The sequence below is a fragment of the Astatotilapia calliptera genome, chromosome 7 (genome assembly GCF_900246225.1).
Source record: "Astatotilapia calliptera chromosome 7, fAstCal1.2, whole genome shotgun sequence".
Taxonomy (NCBI): domain Eukaryota; kingdom Metazoa; phylum Chordata; class Actinopteri; order Cichliformes; family Cichlidae; genus Astatotilapia; species Astatotilapia calliptera.
The window spans coordinates 4,135,588-4,157,518 of NC_039308.1; the positions used below are offsets into that span (position 1 = coordinate 4,135,588).

A 21,931-nucleotide genomic window follows, 5' to 3' on the forward strand; every position below is an offset into this window, starting at 1 on the left:
CAGGTAACTCTTGCAAAGGAAACTTGTCACGGCCACGGTGTTAGACGTGTGGAGAGATGCGAGAAGGCCCAAAGTGCAGGCACTGACTTTACTGAGAGTGAGCTTTATTTACAGTGGCCAAGCGAAATACAAACGGCAGCTGGCAGCGACTAGACTAACACAAAAACCTAAACTGAAAGCACCTACAAAAAGCCTCGAACTAGAAACCTAGAAATGAAACATAAAAACCTTAAAATGGGGAAACGTGCAGACCAACGATGAGAGACACGGGACCGGGGAACATGAAGAACTCAGCAGGTGATACACGGGAGAAATGCATGAGAACACGTAGACGAACCAGCAACAAGCAGAAAAAGACACAGGGCTATCTACAGAGGGATGACGAGGGAATGGGAAACATGAAGGAAAAACAACTGGGGCTATTCAGACATTACAAGACAGGGAAGAGACAAAGCTGAATATACAGCTATAAGACAGGGACTATCAAAGTAAAACAGGAAGCACGAGACAATCACAAAGACGTAGACTAGACATTGAGACAGAGACAGTAACCAAAAGACTAAGACCTCTAAATAACACTGAAACCAAAGACTAGCAATTCTAAATATAACAAAAGCAAAGACTATTAATAATAAACAACACAAAACACTGGGTCACAGACCCAAAACTAGACTTGCCTTTTTATTGTGCTGGCAACATTTGACATTTGATGGCATGATGCCTTGGAAATCTTTGCTCTCACATCTGCATTCATGGATGTATGGACTTTTCCTACTACTTTGTTCATTACCACAACTTCCCCACTCCAATCAGTGTCTGTTCCCCATTTTTTAAAATCTACTGCTCCTCTGTTATTCTGGCTTTCAGGTGGTCATTGTTGCTACCTGGTTTCCATCTTCACGTCATCCTGGACGTTAGAGAATGTACCATTTGCTCCAGGACCGTCACCATCTGCTCTGCTCTGGTCTTTGCTTTGAACTGACCTTAACTGCTTTGTCCAGCCATCCAGTTTCACTCAAAAGTGTTCATTGTTAAATACAAATAGATGCTTAACTTCTCTAACTGTGGTACCCCTACACTTAGTGTTACAGTTAGTTTCCCATGCTTACAGTATTTGGAGTATTTTGCACATCTTTAACTGGAAATTTAATGATGGATAGAGTCAACAGTTGGGTCCCAGATGAGATGAGCCTAATTTATGATGTTCATGTCTTAAAGTAATGCTGGATTTTCTTTTAGTTTGGTCGAAGAGCTCTTGCTGTAATATAGATCACAGTTTGCTACATATCAACACTAATTTAACACGATACACTAAGAAAACAAGAAATTCTACCTCCTAGCTTTGACAAGCTCACCTGCCACGCTGTCACCCCTGACGTCATCATTACTGATGACCAAAATCTATGTAGTCAGAAGACATGAATTTTGTTCTTTATCTTTTTTTTTTATTTATTTATTTTTAATTATATTTTTATTGAAGAAAAAAAGGGACTTGTTACAATAAAGTGCATTGACATTATTTAGTCAAAAAAAGAGAAAAAACAAAACAAAAAAACAAAACCCTTTTTCTTAGTCCTTTTGCTTTACATTCTGATAGCAAAAAAATAAAATTAACTCATTGGCTTGACAATGTGTTACATAATGCAGCATGTTTAACTTATTTACAAAAACTACATTAGGTACATATTATGAAGTTGAGGGTCAACCTGACATTGTACGATACATGGGAGATACACCAAGATACACCAATTCAGGGCTGGTCTTACCTAAATTCAGGGCGGATGGGGGACACAAAACTAATCCATTTATTCCATATTTTGTAGAATTTGTCTTTCCGAATTTTTAAAAAGAATGTCAATTTTTCCATTTTAAATATTTCGAAAACCACATTAAACCAATCCTCAAGTGTTGGTGGAGTTGGATTTAACCACTTTCTGGTTATTGATTTTTTGCTGGCCGCTAATAGCGCTTGTAAGAATTTTGTGTCCCCTCCCCGGACCGAGCCAGCAACCAAGTCCAAGTACAAATTTACAAAATTGATGTCAAATTTTATCTTAAAAACCTCACACAAAGTTTTATGGATTCCCAGCCAGTAATTTTTTAAGTTAGGGCAGTCCCAAAAGATATGATAATGATGTGCCTCTTCTGATCCACATCTTCTCCAGCATTCTGCTGTCCCATTTTTATATTTAGTTTGATGAGGGGTTTTGAAAAATCTAATAATGTTCTTCCAACAGTGGTCTCTCCAAGATAAAGAACTTGTTGAGTACCAATGAAAATTACAAATCCTCTCCCAGTTCCCGTTTGTTATACCCATCCCCGATTCCAATTCCCATTTAATCTTAACATTTTGAGTAGTATCCTTCCTTGCTTGAAGGAGCACATCATATAGTTTGGAGATTGCCTTTCTCAGAGAACTATCATATGCTAATTTAACCATCTTAAAAATTTCTGACTCAACCATATTTGGGTTTGGGATATTGCAGTGTTTATTAAAGTAATCCCTCATTTGAAGAAACCTGAAGAAATCTACTTGTCTTAAGCCATTTCTTATTTGTAAGGACTGGAAACTCTGTAGTGTCCCTTTATGTGTGAAGGAATGGAATGTTGTTAGTCCACTCTCTATCCAGGACTGAAATCTATTATCACTTTCATTTGGTTTAAAATCTGTGTCATAAGCACACCATCTAAATACTTTTAGTATTCGTTCACTACCACATATTTTAGTCACTTTATTCCATATTTTTAAAGTGTGGCTAATCCATGGTCCTTTATCTTTTAAACGGTCTGCCAATTTGGAATTCTATGGATTTCCACTTAGCTTTCAAATTCGGGTTACACCATTGCAGCAGGGGGATGACCTGAGATGCATAATAGTAGTATTGTAAGCATGGGAGCGTTGCCCCCCCTTTTGCCTTGCTTAACTGTAAAGATCTAAATTTAATTCTTGGTTTTTTCCCATGCCAAATAAAGCGCGAAATCCATTTGTCCCATTCCCCAAACTGTGTTTGACTTACTTCAACAGGCAAAGTTCTAAATAAATAGAGGAGTCTTGGGAGTACATTCATTTTCACTGCTAATATCCTTGAGTTTAAATTTAAGAAAGGCACCAGATTTCACCTATCTAAATCAAATTTTATGGCCTGTGACAAGGGACCATAATTTACTTGTGATAGATTAGAAATATTCTTAGTTAGAATTATTCCCAAGTATTTAAGTGTTTCAGCTTCCCAATTTATATTATAATTATCTCGTAAAGTGTTAGATGCTGTATAGTTTAGTGTCATTACCTGTGTTTTGTTTAGGTTTAATTTATAACCTGACAGTTCCCCAAAAACGGATAGAGAGGACATCAACTCCTCAAATGATTCTTCAGGTTCCTTCAAAAAGACCAAGACATCATCTGCAAACATTGCAACTTTTTGTTGTTTGTCCCACCAACATTGCCTGGACCCCATCTCTGTTCATTTGTTCAATAACATGTAGGGAACACCTTATGTTGTCCAGTGTTTGCCTTTGTTGGATGAAACCACACTGATCCAGGTCTATTATGTCAGGTAAGATTTTTTCTAACCTCCGTGCCAGAATTGCTGTAAATAGTTTATAGTCCAAATTTAATACACTAATCGGTCGATAACTCCTACATTCTGTCCTATCTTTACCCTCTTTGGGAATGATGGAAATAACTGCTTCCTTCCACGAAGGGGGTAATTTACCCTTTTGCATAATCCAGTTGAATGTATTCAATAGAATAGGAAGCAAGTCCTCTTTAAGGTTTTTATACCACTCTGCAGTGTACCCAGCCGAACCCGGGGTCTTGCCTACTTTTAATTTAGATATTGCCAGGTGAAGTTCTTTGGTTGTTATTGGTTGGAGTAAACTTTCGTTTTGGAGATTCGTTAAAGTTGGTAGTTTTAATTTGTTCAAAAAATTATCAAGTTTTATTTCATCCGTTGTTTGTGGTTGGGTATACAGTTCTTTATAGAACAACTCTAAGCTCTCTTGAATTTTCTCTAATTGATTTTCCATTATCTTTGTTTGAGGATTTTTTATTTTAAGAATTGTGTTTTCCAATCTCTGTTTACGCAGTTTATAGGCTAAGACTTTAGAAGATTTTCTTCCTATCTCATAATATTTCTGCTTTAAAAAAAGAATTTTCTTTTGAGTTTCTTGTGTATAAATTTCATCAATTTCGACCCGTATTTTTTTTATTTCTTTTTTTTAATCTCAGAATTACCTTTGTATCCATCTTCCCGTTGTAGTTGTTTTAACTTTGCCTGAACGACTGGCGACCTGTAGCCCTGACCCTCATCGTGAGCAAATGCTTCGAGAAGCTGGTCAGGGACTTCATCTGCTCTGCACTACCCGACTCACTGGACCCTCTACAGTTCGCATACCGCCACAACAGGTCCACTGATGATGCCATAGCCCTGACACTACACACTGCCCTGTCACACCTGGAGAAGAGAGACACGTATGTGAGAATGCTGTTTGTAGATTACAGCTCAGCATTCAATACCATCGTTCCCTCGAAGCTGGACAGGAAACTGCAGGATCTAGGACTGAGCAGCTCCCTCTGCAGCTGGATCCTTAGCTTCCTGTCTGACAGACGCCAAGTGGTCAGACTGGGCAGCATCACCTCATCCCCCATCACACTGAACACTGGTGCTCCACAGGGGTGTGTACTGAGCCCTCTCCTGTACTCACTCTACACCTACGACTGCACAGCCACTAACAACTCCAACATCATTGTGAAGTTTGCGGACGACACTACAGTGGTGGGTCTTATCACCAACGGTGATGAGACGGCTTACAGGGAGGAGGTCAGCGCCCTGACCCACTGGTGTCAAGACAACCATCTCACCCTCAACGTCGCAAAGACAAAGGAGTTGATAGTGGACTTCCGGAGGTGCAGAGAAGTACACACCCCCATCACCATCAACGGCGCTGCTGTGGAGAGAGTGAGCAGCTTCCGGTTCCTTGGTGTACATCTGGCTGAGGATCTTACGTGGTCAGTACACACAAACAAAACAGTGAAGAAGGCGCAGCAGCGCCTCTTCTTTCTCAGGAGACTGAAAAGATTCGGCATGAGCCCCCGCATCCTCAGGACCTTCTATCACTGTGCCATTGAGAGCATCCTCACTGGATGCATCACCACCTGGTATGGCAACAGCACCGCCTACAACCGCAAAGCTCTCCAGCGAGTAGTGCGGTGCTCTGAACGGATAATTGGAGGTGAGCTTCCCTCCCTCCAAGACATCTATAGGAAGCGGTGCCTGAGGAAAGCGGGGAGGATCATCAAGGACTCCAGTCACCCCAGCCATAAACTGTTCAGACTACTTCCATCAGGAAGGAGGTTCTGCAGCATCCGGTCCCCAACCAGCAGACTGAGAGACAGCTTCTTCCATCAGGCCATCAGACTGCTGAACACTTCATAGACACCTCACCTTCACTACTGGAACTTCAACATTATGCACTCCATACTGTACAGTAATGCCGCTGTTTTGCACATGTCTCAACTCTGTATATTTTATATATTTTATTTATTGACTCTATTTAATTTGTAAAATATGTGTATACACACACACACACACACATAGAAAAACATTTAGTATACACATCCAGAAATTTTTAAATTTTTTATTTTTTTTTGCATATACTATTATATATTGTACATATATTTATTAGTTTCAGATTTAGCCATTCGTATATTTTGCCTGTTTATGTTATTGTATTTTCACTCGCATGTGCTGTACCAATATACCTGCACATGTGATGTGACAATAAAAAGTGATTTGATTTGATTTGATTTGAAGGTTGACTAATTTTTGAAGCTTTATTTTTTTCAGATGGGAGGTCATTGAAATTATTTTTCCTCTCATTACTGCCTTTAAGGTATCCCATAATATGATTTGCGACACTTACCCGGTATCATTTAATTCAAGAAAAATCCTTTATTTCTTCTCTTAACTTTTGTCTTAGTATGGGATCGTTTAATATGGTTGAATTCAGTTTCCACAGCACCTTCCTTGCTTTCTTCTCTAAACTCAAAGACAGTGAAATAGGGCTATGATCTGAAAGATCTATCGTTTTAATTTGACATCCCTTTACTCTAGTACAATCATTACTGAACATAAAGAAATAGTCTATTCTAGAATAAGTCCTATGGGGACAGGAGTAGTGGGTATAGTCCCTGCTTTTAGGATGCAACTCTCTCCAAACATCAATTATCCCCAATTCCTGTCATGATCCTGGGTCGTTGACCCAGCGTTTTGTGTTTCTTTTTGGTTTCATCTCGTGTTTGGTGTTTCTTCTGATTCTGTATTAATTCTTTGGGTTGGTTGTCGTGTTTATTATCCCTACCTGTGTCTCCCTTCTGTGCTCCGTTCAGGTCCCTGTGTTTTGTTGTAAAACAGTCTGTGTTTCCGGTTTTACTTTGTAGGTCTGCTTCTCATCATGTCCATTAGTGTCAGCTGTGTCCACCCCTGCATGTCATCTCCTCATTACCTAGTGTGTATTTATAGTGTGTGTTGGCTTCTGTTCATCGTCGGATCGTCTGTGTTTCTCGGTGCAACGACGGCTCTCTGCATTTGCAGCCCACGTTTCATGCTTAGGTTTGTCATTTAGTTTTTCCAGTCTAGGTTTTTTCAGTCATTTGTCTTTTCTCACTGCCTGTTCGGTCGCTCCTCTTCTGTAAATAAAACATCACTCTCATCACCAGTCCACTGCCTGCATTTTGGGTCCTTTTTCTCCTACACCACACGGCTCACCCCGACAGCCATGATAATTCCTCCATCAATTGATTAAATTTTTTTTGTAAGAGCATTTGAGCTAATCGATGCTCCAGACACATCTAGTTTAGGATTCAATCTAATATTAAAATCACCTGTCAAAGGAGCTTGCAAAAAAAGCGTCTGGACTTCTTTAAGTTGCTTGAAGACGTTTCACCTCTCATCCGAGAAGCTTCTTCAGTTCTAAGGTCAAATGGTGGAGAGTCCCAGATATAAACCTAGTGGGAGTGACCCCCCCACAGAGGGACAAAAGGACCCCTGATGATCCTCTAATCGCCTGAGCCAAGGTGTGAAACTGGGCGTGGGTCCCAATCAGCCAGAGTTTCGGGTCTGTTCATTGTGAAACCTGGCCCCACCTTATCATGCGAATTCCTGAGGTCAGATGGCCCAGGATGTGAGTGGGCGTTAAGGCGTCTGGGAAGGGATCTCAGAACTGGATTATAGATGGCAGAGAGTTGGTGTCGTAAACCACCGCCTCTGTTCAAAGATGGTCGCTCACAGTGGACATAGATGGCTTCTTTCACTCCTCTTTCAAACCATCTGTCCTCTCTGTCCAAAATGTGAACATTGGCATCCTCGAAAAGTTGTTCACATTTTGGACAGAGTTTCACACCTTGGCTCAGGCGATTAGAGGATCATCAGGGGGTCCTTTTGTCCCTCACTCCCACTAGGTTTAAATCTGGGACTCCCCACCATTTGACCTTAGAACTGAAGAAGCTTCTCGGATGAGAGGTGAAATGTCTTCAAGCAACTTAAAGAAGTCCAGACGCTTTTCTTTGCAAGCTCCTTTTGACTACAATGACCTGGATGACTGAGAACCTTCACAGACATTAAAATCACCTCCACAGATTACCAGACCTTCTGAATTCACCATTAAATCAAATATTTGTTTATATATTGTCCAGTTACTTCCCGGAGGAATATACACATTTATAAACGTCATTTCCTGACCTTCAATTTTACCCGTAATTTTTATAAACCTTCCCTCCCCATCCTGTAGTTCTGATATATGTTCATAATTAATTGTATTTGAAATAACTATAGCAACTCCTCTCCTATGTCCTCCCTTGTATGAAGACAAAAGTACGTTTTTAAAACCTTGTCTTCTCAATTTATCATGTTCTGATTGACTCAGGTGGGTCTCCTGGTGGAAAACCACCTGTGCCTTTTCCCTTTTTAATTTAGACAAAATCTTACTACTTTTGACCGGATTTAGAACTCCATTTACATTGAAGGATATTAATTCAATTGGTTCTCCCTGCATTCTTACCTTACAATTTCCCCTTTTCTCCCCCACTTCATATAAGCTGCTGCCTCGTAAACACAGTAAAACAAAATTTGCCACCAACAAACTAACAAAAATAAACAAATAAAAATAAATAAAGTTGAATTTTGTTCTTTATCAAAATTGTTCTCCCAAATCTTGACAATTTTTTATTTTATTTTTTCCTACATGCAACAAAAAATATTTGCATTTGCATGACCGGTCACCACCAATCATCAAGTAGACCTCAGAAGGTTCAAATAACAACCTAATCTAAAGTATAAAACATGTTTGGGTTTGTTTGCCCAGGTGTTGAGTTTTTTCTGGCGTTATTGAGAACTGCGTGAGAAGTTTCATAAATGAGTTTGTAAACAGAGGTATAAGCAGAGGATATTGCAAAATCAAAAAAAAAGATATTGCATAAAAGAAGTGAGGAAGTGTAAAACTCCTGAGTTGACGATAGCTGTTGTGAAATTCTAGAGTTTGGCCTCTTTAGAGTTTCACATCTGTGCAGATGTTTTGAAGGCTCTGAAGTAGTGACGAAAACCAAACTTGGTAGGTGTGTCCATTCAGATCTGGTGTTTTAGCGAAAAGAGAAGCAGAAAGTTGCTGGTATCAGTTCTGGCTTCATTCCTCCAACTGTAAACATGGTGCTGCTGATTCTGCTGCTGTTCACGGTCACAGTGAGTTGTACCTGACATCCTACACTTGAAAACAGAACATAAAGTTGGAATGTATACTATTTTATGAATATCTATTGTATATTACATCAGTGTTACTGTGTGTGACTGCAGAGTGATGGCCAGGCTCAGCGGGTGCTCGGCCTGAAGAAGGACGACTCATGTGTGTGTGAGGTAAACTCCACCGTGTGGTCTTTCCCTGTTGTGAAGTATGAGACTGTGTTACAGCAGGTTCATACCTGTGAAGGATCTATGAACAGCCTGGCGGAACAGGTAGGAATTCGTTTATTTTAGTGTCATCATTTCTACTTCCATTTCAGATTATTGTTGTCGGTACATTTCTTGAATGTCAGACTGAAAATGTCAATCTATTCCACCCTGACTAACAAAAATATAAATAAAATGACCCCATTCTGTTCAATGTCAAGAGTTTCCATATACATCAGTGATGCATTCTTTATAATATATATTTTGTCTTTATTCTTTCCTCTATTATTTATTAAAATAATAAAGTGTAATAAAAAACATATGACACTGGAAGGCAGGACAGAGGAGGAGGTAAATGCATCAAAGTGTGGAAAGAGAGTGTGAAGGAGCAGGGGAGTATTTCTGGATAGCATAGAATGTCTAAGTATATATATACATGTATGTGTGTGTAGAGGTGTCATTTTGCGGTATCTGTGGTGCATGGAGGATTGATTGACAAGGAATTGCGGGGAGTTAAGGGAATAATGTACATAAAAGTTGGAAGTGAGTAGCGTGATGCCTTCCACAGGCTTTGGAAGAAGCCTGAGTGTTAGCGTTTTGGCCACAGGCATGTTAACTTTTTGGAACCACAAGTGACTCTGTTTGGATGACAGTTGTGAATGTTAATAGCTTATGCTAGTAAGCTGTATTAGCAAGAAAATGTATGAGTGTACTGCTGAGACTCATGTCTCAAAAAAAAAAGTACAACCTCTGTCATAATAAAAAAGAAATCTGGTCCTCAACCAATTATTTTAAGACAAAAATCAAATGAACTGCAACATGTCACATTACATCATTTTATTATTTATTTAACAAAAACAAAGTCAAAACGCAAAAACTAAGCACATGCCTTGACTTTATCAGCTTCATTGCGGAGGAATTTTGTCCCACTCTGTCTACAACGTTACTTCAGTTCAGACATTTATTTCTGCACAGATCTCTTGAGGTCCCACCACAACATTTCAATCAGGCTGAAGACAGGACTTTGGTGGATTACAAGACATTGATTCTTTTCTCTTTCAGCAACTTGAAGCAGCAAACCAGGCATAGTTTCCTGCTGTGCTTAGGATCATTGTATGCCCCAGTTTGGGCCAAGCTTTAGCTGCTGGACAAATGTCCTCACATCTGACTTTAGACTACTCTGCTATACAGAGAAGTTCATGGTTGACACCGCAATGCTGTGTTTGTTTTTCTCTAACTGTGGTGCTGTGGACTGTGGTCTGTCAAATGGAAAATGTTCCAGAAATCTTGTAGATTATTTGGATTTAACTTTGTAAATCTAAGCCACACTGCCATGTTATTTTTAGAGAGAAGAGGCTTTCTCCTGGCATCCCTTTCAAACAAGTCGTGCTAGTTCAATCTTTTTCTAATGGTCAGCCTCAAGTGGTCATTAGAGGAACTGCAGTTAGGCACTTAAGCACTGGCCTCAGTTTTAACCCTGAAATTTGCTGCATGAAGTAACTATTACTGTGAAAATGGTTTTATCATTGTTGTGCTTCACAGTTTTTTTTTTTTTTTAGTTGTACAATATGCTATTTTTTTTTTTACCCTAGCTAATTTAGCTAATTAAATATAATTTATTCAGGAAGATATTTTTCACATGTTCAGAACAGATAAAACACAAACAGCACTTCTTAAACACTTTTCAAGGTACACATCTGTAATCTCAATAAACAAGTCAACCAAAGTTTCCAGGCAGGTTGTGAAAACAAATTGTATTTTTATTTCACTAGTTATGAGATCGCACAAAATTGCTTGAGTTAAGCCTCTCACACGGTCTTTCTGGTCATTCAGTTATCAAGATGTGACACAGAAGTTTTTTTTATGCTTCTTTGTTCCTTGCAGCTGAAGATATCCAGCCAGCGTCTCCCTCAGATCCAGGCTCAGGTTACCTCCTTGACAGCCAGGCTGGGGCCTTACAAGTACCTGCACAACCAGGGCCTGTACTCTGCTCTGTCTCTGCGCCTTCTGGGCCAGCAGCTCAGCCAGCTAGAGACAGATGTTGGTGTTGTCCACAGCCAGCTGAACAATGCACAGACAAAGAAGCTCTCCAAAGAGGTATTGTGAAACTGCAAGTGGCAACACAATGCATTAAAAAAACAAAAACAAATCTGTAATACAAGAAATATGCTACAATATATCAGTCACAAGCTAGAACAAGAAAAAATATGAAGAATGAGAAAAAATGTATTACATTCGATTAGTCATGATAAAATGAAAATAAGTAAGTCTGTTTAAAAATGAAATGTAATGGGTGTTCCCATGAATTAACCTTCTGACCGTGTGGCAGGTGGTTAAACTGCGGACACATGTGGACAGGTTAGAAACAGCTGACTTAGTTAACATGAAGGCTGTAAAGGAGAAACTGCGCTACCTAAAGAATAATGTGGAGTCCTGCAAATCAATCCCCAAAGACTTCAGAGGTATGTGTGTGCGTACACCAACTGTAAGCATACTGTGGTTAGCTATCGTCTCTAATAAAGGACAGAAAAAAATCACTTGTTGAATGTGTGTGAATGGCTGAATGAGGTTTGTAATAAGAAAGCACTGTGACTGCTCAAATACAGCAGTATATATAAATATCAGAAAAACCTGGATTCTATCTGAAGGCCACCAGATCGTGAGGCTGTGGCTCCAAAAGGTGTTCTACTTTATTTAACTTATTTAACCTCTGTTAACACTTTACTGTTTATGGGCTCAGTCACCAATTTTGAATCATATTGAATACAAACTTAACTGTTTTGTATATTGTGTTTAAATGTTGAATGAAACCACACACTCATCACCAGCTTGTCAACCACAGAGTTCCTACAAGTCATTTTGCAACCAGAAGACACCCCCTGCTGGTCATTAAAGAGAATGCAGGTTTAAAACTGATGATATTAAAAATATGTTTTTCAGTCTGACAGTTTTTCCAGTGTTTTTTGCAAATATATTGCAATGCTTGTGTAGAGGGAGAAGAAAAAAGTTTCCAAAGCATGTACCCAGCCTTTTGATAACAATCTGACACTGTGTGGAAATAAAAAATCCTAATAGAGTGATTCACCTCTTTATCTGTTTTACACATACTAAAAATGTATTGACATCCAAGCATTTGGTTTTCCAGTAAATAATTCAGTCTATATAGAGGATGTTTCTTTTTTTAAATTTCTGATGTCATCACTTGGCATTCCTTCTGATTTCTCTGTTTCCAGGCCAGGACAGAAACTGCCTTAAGGGCTTGATCACCAGCATCAGTGACCCTGTAACAACCAAGCTCAGTCCTTTTGGTAAGAGCTACATCTCTGGTTCATGGGGCAAACAAGCCCAGATGGAGAACGAGGACCAGAAATACAGCTACTGGGTTCAGCCTCTGGCAACTAACCACATCTGGGGCACCACTCTACGTGTTTACCAAAATTATGAAGATTTCATGGCCTCAACAAACCACAAAGACTTTACATTTGCCTCATCGTACAGCCATCCCAACGCCATTGAGGGTCCCAGTGCTGTGCTGTACGGTAAGGCTCTGTACTATAACTGCTACCGCTCTGCAGACGTTTGCCGGTACGACCTGGAGACCAACAAGGTCAAACGGGTGACTCTTCCAGGCACCGGTGTGGGTTTCAACAACAAGTTCCCCTATTGTTACTACGATTGCCGGCTCAATAGTGATATTGATGTAGAGGCAGATGAAACAGGACTGTGGGCTCTCTATGCCACTCTGGGTAACCATGGAAACCTTGTGATCAGCCGGTTAGTTTGGGATGGTGAGACCAAGACTCTCAACGTGACACAGACGTGGGAAACAAGGCTGTTCAAGAAGGCAGTGAGCAACGCCTTCATGGTGTGCGGTGTTATGTACGCGACTCGTTATGTTAATGAGTACCAGGAGGAGGTGTTCTACGCCTTCGACACAGCCACAGGCAAAGAAGACAACTCACTAGCAAAACGACTGGAGAAGGTAGCTAAAGGAGTGGCTAGTCTGAGCTACAATCCCACCAACAAGCAGATCTACATGTACAACGATGGATACTTGCTGGCCTACCAGGTTTACTTCTGATCTTCTGATCAAACAGTTAATGAAATATGATACAGCAACAAAAAAGCAATGATTTATGATGCAAATGCTAAAGTTATATCATATAGACTATTAAGATTGTTCTTCTAACATAATGTACTTTAGTAACACTGAATGGAAACATCAGCTGAGATCATAATAAAGTCTTTGGTAACAATAAACTTAGATTGATCTTTTGCTGGCCTTATTTCACACAAAAAAATGTTTTTGTTGTTATTTGTGACACAATCACATATATATTGATTTTACTTGACAGCTTGCATCGTTTGAATAGTGAGTTTTGCTTTCTTCTTTGATCATTAACAACAAACTTCAAAAAAAGCTTGGTTCCAGCAACAACTTAAAGGGTGATAAACAGATCAAAGTCTTGTTCGTCTGCATAATGCTTTGTTCACTCTCTGTTATTATTCTCTGTGTCTGTGTTCCTCAAGCTTCGGTCCTCGAACAGATTCCTGGGATTTTGAGGGTTCTGCACATTATCTTAGTTGTTCCTAGGAGTGCACTCTGGACAGAGACCTACAGTGCTGTAGAGCCATTCTTCTAGTTTAAGAGTTACAGCTCATAATGTTCCTACTACCAATGGGACCATTTTGGACTTTACCTTTCACATCTGTTCCTGTTGTTCCTTCAGCCTCTCGTAATTCTCATTTTTCCCATGCTCCTTTTTTTCTCTCATGTTGTTGTCCTGTGGGATTGCTATATACACCTCAACTGTTGTTTTCTGCTTCTTTTCAACTACCACTATGTATGATTGGAGATGGCAAACGGGCAGATGTCTCATGTATGTGCTCTTCAAAACCTTAAGTTGTGTAGACAGTCAGTAGAAAATTGACATAAATGATCTGAATCAAGGTGCAGTATAAAACAAACAAAAAAAAGCAACCTTATTTAGACCTGAGACTCGTGAAAAGATAGACTTGATAATGATAATGATAATATGGAGCTTTAGGTAAAGATGATAGGGCTCCTTCATTTATAAGATCATAATATTTGAATAAGAAATTTGGTCATTCCTCTGAAATAAGCACAATTTTTAGAACATTTAGAACAGGCTGACATCCTCTGGTAGGCCCTGTGATCACTGCCCTGCACCATGGTCCACCATAGGGGCCCTGCATGTTCACCCTGAGCACATATAACAAATGTGAAAAGGTCTGGAGAAGCCGTGGAGAATGTTATGCTGCCTGTAACATTGTTCAGCATGACCGGTTTGGTGGTGGGTCAACTATGGTCCGGTAGGCATATTTATAGAGAGTTTTCAAGACCACTATAGGCTAGGCACTATTTTCATGCCATACCATTAGGACCGACTCTCAGACCCTTCGCTGGTGCACTGGATGTTGTTTTCCTTTCCCCTTATAGCGTCTTCCTTTCATTTTTAAGAAATGCACATAAGGCCTCTGTGCTCTTACTGCTATACTATTTCTGCTGTGGAAACACGATTGTCAGGTGACATTTGCAGAAGTGTCATTGTTCCTAAGAAGCCACCTGTAGATGGTGACATTATGCTGGGATTCCATGAACACACTCACATAACAAACTCACACCCTCCCATGTGACTCCTTGACCCCCTGGCACCCTTAGCATCATCCTTTTGTTTCTTAACATCGTCTTATTGACCTCGTCATCCCAGTTTTATAATACTTAATCGTTTTTTTGTTTTGTTTTGTGAGGGTGGGTGAGTGCTAGTGTCACTAGTGATGACACAGACCTTAGAGGATAAGAAAATGTACTTACCAAAAAAACTTCATGTGTCCATTTCATAAGTTCAAGCCACACTTCAACAGAACATTCATATAGTAGTCATCTAGTATTCACAGGTCATAGTTGCTACTTTTGTGCCTCACTTATTGTTTCTCCTTTTTATATTAGACATAGGAAAGGGTTATGGTGCTGCAGCAACTCCGAATGTAGTCATGGGAAAGAGAGAGTAAATTGTAACGGTCTTTTGCATATGATGGTTTGTTGAGCTTTATGTCCAGATTTTGCTCTTTTGTACCATCTGGTGGTGAACTATGGAGGGTACAGTTCTTTGCAGTTTGGGTCTCCACCCAGTGACCTTTTTGCTAGCGCACATAGTAGCTATGTCCCAAAACGTTGGCTGCATCCTTCGGAGGCCGCATTTGAAGGCCGATTACGTCACAGCCAGGCGTCGAAGGCTGTCCCAATTCGTCGACTCCTTCAAATGCGGCCGACAAATGCGTCCTTCATTTCCCCAAATTTGAAGGATGGGTTGGGTGTGTCCTTCGTGGCCCACCATATCCCAGAAATCATAGCGCGGCCCAGCCAAATTTCTGTTGCCAACAATGGCGGCCACTACTGAGTTTTAAAAGTAGTCTTATTAATCTTTCTGGGTCACAAAATAAACTTTTAGCATATGTTCAGGTGAGAAAGTAGCTGTGTAAATTACAAATATCTGCTTAGTTTATCAAGACATCGCATATTTGCAAAAGTGTGCCGACGTTTTCGGAGACGTCTGTTTCATTTCACAGTCTCGCACTTCCGGCCTTCTCGGTCTTCGAAGGACCTGGCCCACGTAGACTGCGAAGGCCGGGTCCTCCGAAGGATGCAGCCGACCTTTTGGGACACAGCTAGTGTCGGGACGCTGCAGCTCTCGGTTAGCTCCACATATGAATAAAGTAATGTTCAGAGTTAGATAAAGACAAGAAATAAGTGAGAAAAAAGATAGAAAAGAATATATTAAGGCCATAAAAGGCTAGTTACCCCCTCCTGGATGCCAACTCACGAGGTTTGTGTATTTGAAATGTTTGTTTCTGTGATTAATGACTTTTGATTGATTGAAACAAAGCACAAGAATGCATTCTGATGTGATGTTTTTTTTTAATTGTTTCGAACGTGAGCAGTTCTCACGGGTTGTCAAGACCAGAATAAACCCTGTTTAATAACTCTACATGGTGCTTACGTCAATCCTTGTGGTAGCTACATAAACCCTATTGCAATTCCAGGGTTTCGTATGTCAGAAAATAATAATAACAAAACCATCTGCTCCTTACCGGGAAATAATTTAAATACAACATCAGATGAACAACAACACATGACATATAATTTATTTAAGAAAAACTAAGCCAGATGTAGAAGCAGTGTGTAAAAAGATATAAAGCCCATAATTTTATAATCTGTAGAACCATCTTGCAATAACTTGCAGTAATCTTTCTGTATGACTTTACTGGTCTCTGAAATCATTATGGAGGAATTTTGTCTCCTTTACAACATTGCTTTGGTTCATTAAGCTATGGAGGTTTTTATGATGCACAGCTCTCACGGGATCTCAGCTGGGTTGAGAGCTGGACTGACTGTGCCATTGCAACACCCTGATTTTTTCTTTGCTTTTTTAATAATTCAGTTGTAGATTTGCTGCTGTGTGGCATCATTTTCCCATTGAATGACCCCATTTGGGCACCAGCTGTCAGACAATTGGATTCACTATTAACTCCAGAATACTTTGGTGTACAGAGGAGTTTACGGTTGATGCAAAGACTGCAACTTCTTTGTAAGAGCTATTCCACTTTCAGTGGTTTGCACTTAAATTGTGAGCTTTAAAATGTGGAAGATTTTCTATGATTCTTGAATGAGAATTTAAAATGGTGCACAAATTAAATTTAACTGTAAATGCATCGGAGAAAGCTTCGCAGATATCTCCTGTAGAATCAGCCACCTAAATGTGATCATGGCTCAAGAGTTGGCAGTTTGTCTTGTAATTGGAAGGTTGCTGGTTCGAGCCCCAGCTCTGACAGTCTCGGTCATTGTGTCCTAGGGCAAGACATTTCACCTGTTGCCTACTGGTGGTGGTCAGAGGGCCCGGTGGCGCCAGTTTCCTGCAGCCTCGCCTCTGTCAGTGCGTCCCAGGGCAGCTGTGGCTACAAAGTAGCTTGCCATCACCTGTGTGTGAATGTGTGTGTGAATGGGTGGATGACTGTGTGTAGTGTAAAGCGCTATACAAATACAGGCCATTTACCTAAATGGCAAATATCACAAGGAGGTAGTAGGGAGGTTTTAATGTTTATTTCATTTATGTGAAAATTGACTTTAAGCATCAACATATCAATTTACCCAAACAACGCCTTGTAGGAAACCATGTTGGAGTCACAGTAAGCATGCAGAATCTGGTCCACAGGGCTGTAATTTAGGCTTTGAATGTTGGTAGACATCTTGTTCATGAAGATGCCAATGTTGAACTTCTCCTGTCCCGTCACGGTGTTGAATGAGTAAAAGATCTCCTCGACCTCCCTGTTAATGTAACGTGTTGCATAGAGAACGCCACACGCCATGAAGGTGTTGGTCACTGCCCGCTTGTAGATTGAAGTGCGCCAGGTCTTTCCAAGCACCGGTGTTTCACCCTCCTCTAGCTTGGAGAGAACCAAATTGCCAAAGTCCTGAGTGGTGGTGTAGACCACCCAGACACCAGACTCATCTGTTGCCAGGTCCAGGTCAGTGTATGGGTAGCATTCCTCAAGATGGCAGAAGTTACCTTTTGAGTTGTACCTGGTTAACAGAGGATAGCAGTGAAAGTTTCTGTCATAGTTATTCAGCATTTCATCCAGTAATGAGGTCCAAGACAAACCTGGTGCCTTTTGGTAGTTGTAAGGTTGTGACACTTTTAGTGGTGAGATTGAATCGACAAACATAATCTTGGTTGTAACAGTTGTAGTACAAAGCCCCTCCATACAGAACATTATTTGGACCCTGGATAGTGTTGGTAGTTGGGTTTGAGGAGTGGATCTGGATGTTACCTGAAAAAGAAGAAGACAAACGATATGGAAGAATAAATGTGAGAAAATAGTTTAACAATTTCTAGTATGTAAAAAAATGTGTCATTAATAAAAAAGAACTGCAAAAAATTGTTCATAAGGACTTTCTAAATGTAGGTCTCAGAAGGAACCAAGGCAGAGCTGACTATGCACGTGTGCAGGACCAGCACTCATTGGTGAAAAAGAAAGATACTATCCTGCGCCAACAAGTACAGTAGTTGCTAGTCCACCAAATGCTTATCAGTCTCTCTCAGTCTTCATTTACAAATTAAAGTGCACATTAATCTTTGTAAAGATCTGCACAACTGTTGAGCTGAATGCCTCAAATAGTTAGGTATTGTGGATATGCCGAATAAAATTACTTTATATTCTCTATGCTTTCCTTCAAGTTTTACCACAAAATCTGGTAAACCTGCAGGGTGAATGATTTTTTTACATAAAATCAACAAACCACTTCAAAGTGATTGCAATAAAACCCAAAATGCTTTGTTACATAAATTGTACCTCTGACAATTAACCACAAGAAGAGAACAGTTCCTTACCTGGGACGCTCACTCCAATGATGAGAGAACTCAGACTGCTGTAAAGACGAACATAGTGGGCATATATATTACTGGAAGTCAACATGACCAGCCAGTACCAGCTTTCTTTGCCTTCCTCTGGTCTGGGATCACGACCCCAGGCTCCGTAAGCGTACGAGCCAGGATATTCTCCTGCTGTGTAGACCCTTGGTCCAGTGACATTAAGAAGCCGGCTGCGTGGACAGGTACCTGAGGGGAGAAGTGTGTAACAGTTGTTCTTTCTGCTGCTACTTTTATGGATGCAGTGCATAGTACAACCAGCTGTCAGACAAATGGCCTCCTACTTGTCTCTAGAATACTTTGTATACCGAGGCAACCCGATATCACAACGAAGCATGGAGTAGACACGCCGGTTCATTTCATGCTTTGCCTCTCCAAAATGTGAAATGTACACACATGCAGAAGTTGCAATAAGCTGCAGTAACAGTAGAGGGAGATATTTATTTTCAAGCCAACATCAAGATAATCACTGGAAAAGGTTTAAACAGACATTATTAACACATTTACATTTATAATAGATTCTGACAAGTAAGGATCCTGGAAAGTACTTAATACGTTTTTGGTAAATAAGGCAAATGTTGACCAAATGCCAATAATACTTCACATTATACAATAATGGCCTTCAAATAGTTTGGTAATGCCTTCATAACTCGTCTTTGTTTGATGGTTTTTAGTTTCATTGTATTGAGCTCAGTTTAGTTCATGTTTGGTCTTCTGTAAAACGGTTTATTAACCCCTTCAGGGCCTCAGTAGCAGCCATCCAACCCCCAACCCCACCTGGTTGTTAGACTCACCCTGTGGGGGCTCGGTTGGTGTGACGGTAGTGTTAATTTTTTTGTTGCACTTGAATAGATCTGCCTTCAGAGCAGAGTTGACTTGCTGTCCCTTTATCACCTGCATGGTGTCAAACCTCTCCAGCTCTTGCATCTCTGCTTTCAGGTTATCCAGCTTGGAGACAGCAGATGTTAAAAGATCAAGCGAAATAGAAAAATGAATACAACACACTTATCAATATCAAATACTTTTCAAAATGCTCTTTTGACCTAATTTCAAGACTTTTTGTTTCCATAACATAACATAACATAACCTAACATAACTGTGATGATGATTTTACAAGACAGTGCAAAAACAATAGTAAATATACTCTTTAGAGTGATGTCAGTGTTTTGCAGCATGTGGTTGTGAATCTACCTGTTCAGTGGCGTTAGCAGTGAGGATCTGGTGTTGCTGGGTGGTGCTGTTGAGCTTGTCAATCAGCTGCTTGATCTCAGTCATTTCATTCTCTATAACATACAAGCTGAGAACTCCATACAGCTCTCCGTCATCCTCCTTCTCCAGGATCTGCACATCTTTGTTCAGCTGGGTAAGACGACGCTCCAACCCCAGCAGCAGACTCTCCAGCTCCACAGTCTGCAGAGGCAGCAGTGATTAACCAGGAATGGAGACACACAGCATGAGAGCTTTAAAAGACTAGTTACCTTCCGTGGGGTGATGTTGCTGTTGCAGTCTGATACGTTGGTTTCAACTATCCTGAGTTTTTCATGAGGGAATGCCTTCTCTGAGTTATTCAGCTCGCATGCACACTTTTCTCGTGGAGGAGCCTGAAATTTAAATGTATTTTTAAGTGAAATAAGCAGCAGCATTTAGTGGTATTTGGTATTTGTCACTTCATTCAAAATGGATATTTTATCATTTAAAGGAAGTCTTCAGTATTTCTTACCTGATGGGTGAATGTGAGCAGAGCCCACAGTGAAATGATCACGTACAGCTTCATGGTGAATCACAGAGAGCAGAGCTGAACAAAACCATCTGTAAACTGCTGCAGCAGCTTGTGAACATTCCCGCTAACCTCCGTATGTGAGGAAGTGGATGTGGGTGTGTTTGTATTTCATGCATCATGCATCTCAGTGACATTTGTCACTGTTTTTCATGACATTTTTTGTTAATTACAAAAACTTTTTGAAGTTGTTTTCCCCTTTTCACTGCTGTTCAGCACAGGACATTTAATCATCTACGAATTTAATCAATATGGATTCTCAGAGCCAATGGCAGTAATGACTTACGAAACACAACACTGCATTCTTCAAGATATGATTTTTCTGTGTTTACTGACATGCACATATTTTAGCAAACCCACTGCATCAACAAGTTTCTTTGCAGATTTAAAACTGTCAGTGCAATCGGAGTCTTTGCAACAGTTTGCTCAAATGCACTCTTAAACACTATTAGAACACACAACAAAAAACATAATACAAAATAAACTTTATACAATATATTTACTGACTATAATTTTACTGTATTTGCTACATACAGTAAAGTTTATGCTGGGAACATTTTTTGTTTTATAATGTGTATGAGTCACAGCTAAACCTGCGGTGACTTGAAAATGAGACAAGTCGTAAAATAGCCAGAGACTAAAATCACAATGTGTCCAATTGCACCATTTGAATTTTATATTTCGTTCTGGTCTTTATTATTCGTGCAGTGTGTTAGCCACTACCTCATTTTGGTGCACGCTAAGCTCTTTTAACCGTATCACGTGAGCAGTCTGTGCTAAAATAATGCATAATTTATTTATGCCTCAGACTATACCAGACTTGGATTAGCAATACATATTTGTCCAAGAAATTCAAGAAATGTAAATTATTTTATTATTTTTATCTATTTAATTTTCCCAACACATAACATTTGTCACTCCCCTAAGCGTCTCATAGTAACGTAAAAGGTACCCTTTTGTCCTTATGAAACGCTCTGAACAGAAAGCCACTTAAGACACAGTGGTAAGACACACTTGAAGCACAGGCTCCAGCCATCCATTCCAGCCCTAACCCTAACCTTAACCATACACATAGTGTTTTCCAAAGTGATTCAGGATCTGAAAGTGAACAGATTTGATCTTCATGTCACACATAAAACACATTTATAGATTCAACCTGCTCTCATGCTGACGACTATGACAAATTGTGGCATGTTACGTGTTGAGATGAGAACGTGTTGAATAATATTACGAACTGCAGGTAGGTCAGTTTAACACCAGGACTTTTTCACAATATACTGTAGACAATTTATGATGTAACATATGTGATTTGGACCTTCCCTAAAAAATGTATCAAAGGAAGCTGTCATGAATTTACTAAAGAAATTAAAAATGTGTTCATACCACAGTTTTGTTCTGTGGAGTATGATAAAGACAGCTCTCAGGTGCTAGACACAGCTCCCGACTTCTCTGACAAAAACTAGAGACCACAAAGACAACAGGTGGAAAACCACAATGAAATGAATCAAACAAGAGTGGACAAAGAACATGAATCCAGATTCCAAGATGGGTATTTCACGGCCATTTGAAATTCTCCCTTATACAAGACTGAGGTCTCCAACTGGAAGCAGTCCATCTATTTTTTGCCACCATATTAAAGACATCAGATAAACAGAAGGTTAAGCAAACATAGCAACAGTAATGTTAGGCAGTGGATGTCAAGAACCAAGTACAGTCTATCTGACAACACAAAGATAATTGTCTGTTTTGATACAGACATCTCT

At 39.9% G+C, this 21,931-nt stretch overlaps 2 protein-coding genes across 2 annotated transcripts; one reads left to right on the top strand and one right to left on the bottom strand.

Annotated features, from left to right (window-relative positions):
* Positions 1 to 8,682: 8,682 nt before the first annotated feature.
* On the top strand, positions 8,683 to 13,206 carry LOC113027222 (olfactomedin-like). Its single transcript, XM_026176842.1, has 5 exons — positions 8,683 to 8,738; positions 8,850 to 9,008; positions 10,827 to 11,039; positions 11,272 to 11,404; positions 12,176 to 13,206. The coding sequence occupies exons 1-5, from the start codon at positions 8,703 to 8,705 to the stop codon at positions 13,021 to 13,023; spliced, it is 1,389 nt and encodes a 462-aa protein (XP_026032627.1). The 5' UTR covers positions 8,683 to 8,702; the 3' UTR covers positions 13,024 to 13,206.
* Positions 13,207 to 17,055: 3,849 nt separating this feature from the next.
* LOC113027260 (olfactomedin-4-like) lies at positions 17,056 to 20,165 on the bottom strand. The gene is made up of 7 exons (XM_026176881.1): positions 20,112 to 20,165; positions 19,870 to 19,992; positions 19,583 to 19,801; positions 19,186 to 19,339; positions 18,353 to 18,580; positions 17,624 to 17,792; positions 17,056 to 17,544 (listed from the first exon to the last, which is right to left on the bottom strand). Exons 1-7 carry the CDS (start codon positions 20,163 to 20,165, stop codon positions 17,109 to 17,111), a joined length of 1,383 nt encoding a protein of 460 aa, XP_026032666.1. The 3' UTR covers positions 17,056 to 17,108.
* Positions 20,166 to 21,931: the final 1,766 nt, after the last annotated feature.

Bases quoted from the DNA above. Each gene is read 5' to 3' on its own strand.
- LOC113027222 (XM_026176842.1), top strand. From the start codon at position 8,703: ATGGTGCTGCTGATTCTGCTGCTGTTCACGGTCACA. The intron at 8,739-8,849 runs GTGAGTTGTACC...GTGTGACTGCAG, and splicing joins TGCTGCTGTTCACGGTCACA to AGTGATGGCCAGGCTCAGCG. The intron at 11,405-12,175 runs GTATGTGTGTGC...CTCTGTTTCCAG, and splicing joins AATCCCCAAAGACTTCAGAG to GCCAGGACAGAAACTGCCTT.
- LOC113027260 (XM_026176881.1), bottom strand. From the start codon at position 20,165: ATGAAGCTGTACGTGATCATTTCACTGTGGGCTCTGCTCACATTCACC. The intron at 19,340-19,582 runs GTAGATTCACAA...GCTGTCTCCAAG, and splicing joins CTGCTAACGCCACTGAACAG to CTGGATAACCTGAAAGCAGA. The intron at 17,793-18,352 runs GTAAGGAACTGT...CTTCTTTTTCAG, and splicing joins CATTGGAGTGAGCGTCCCAG to GTAACATCCAGATCCACTCC.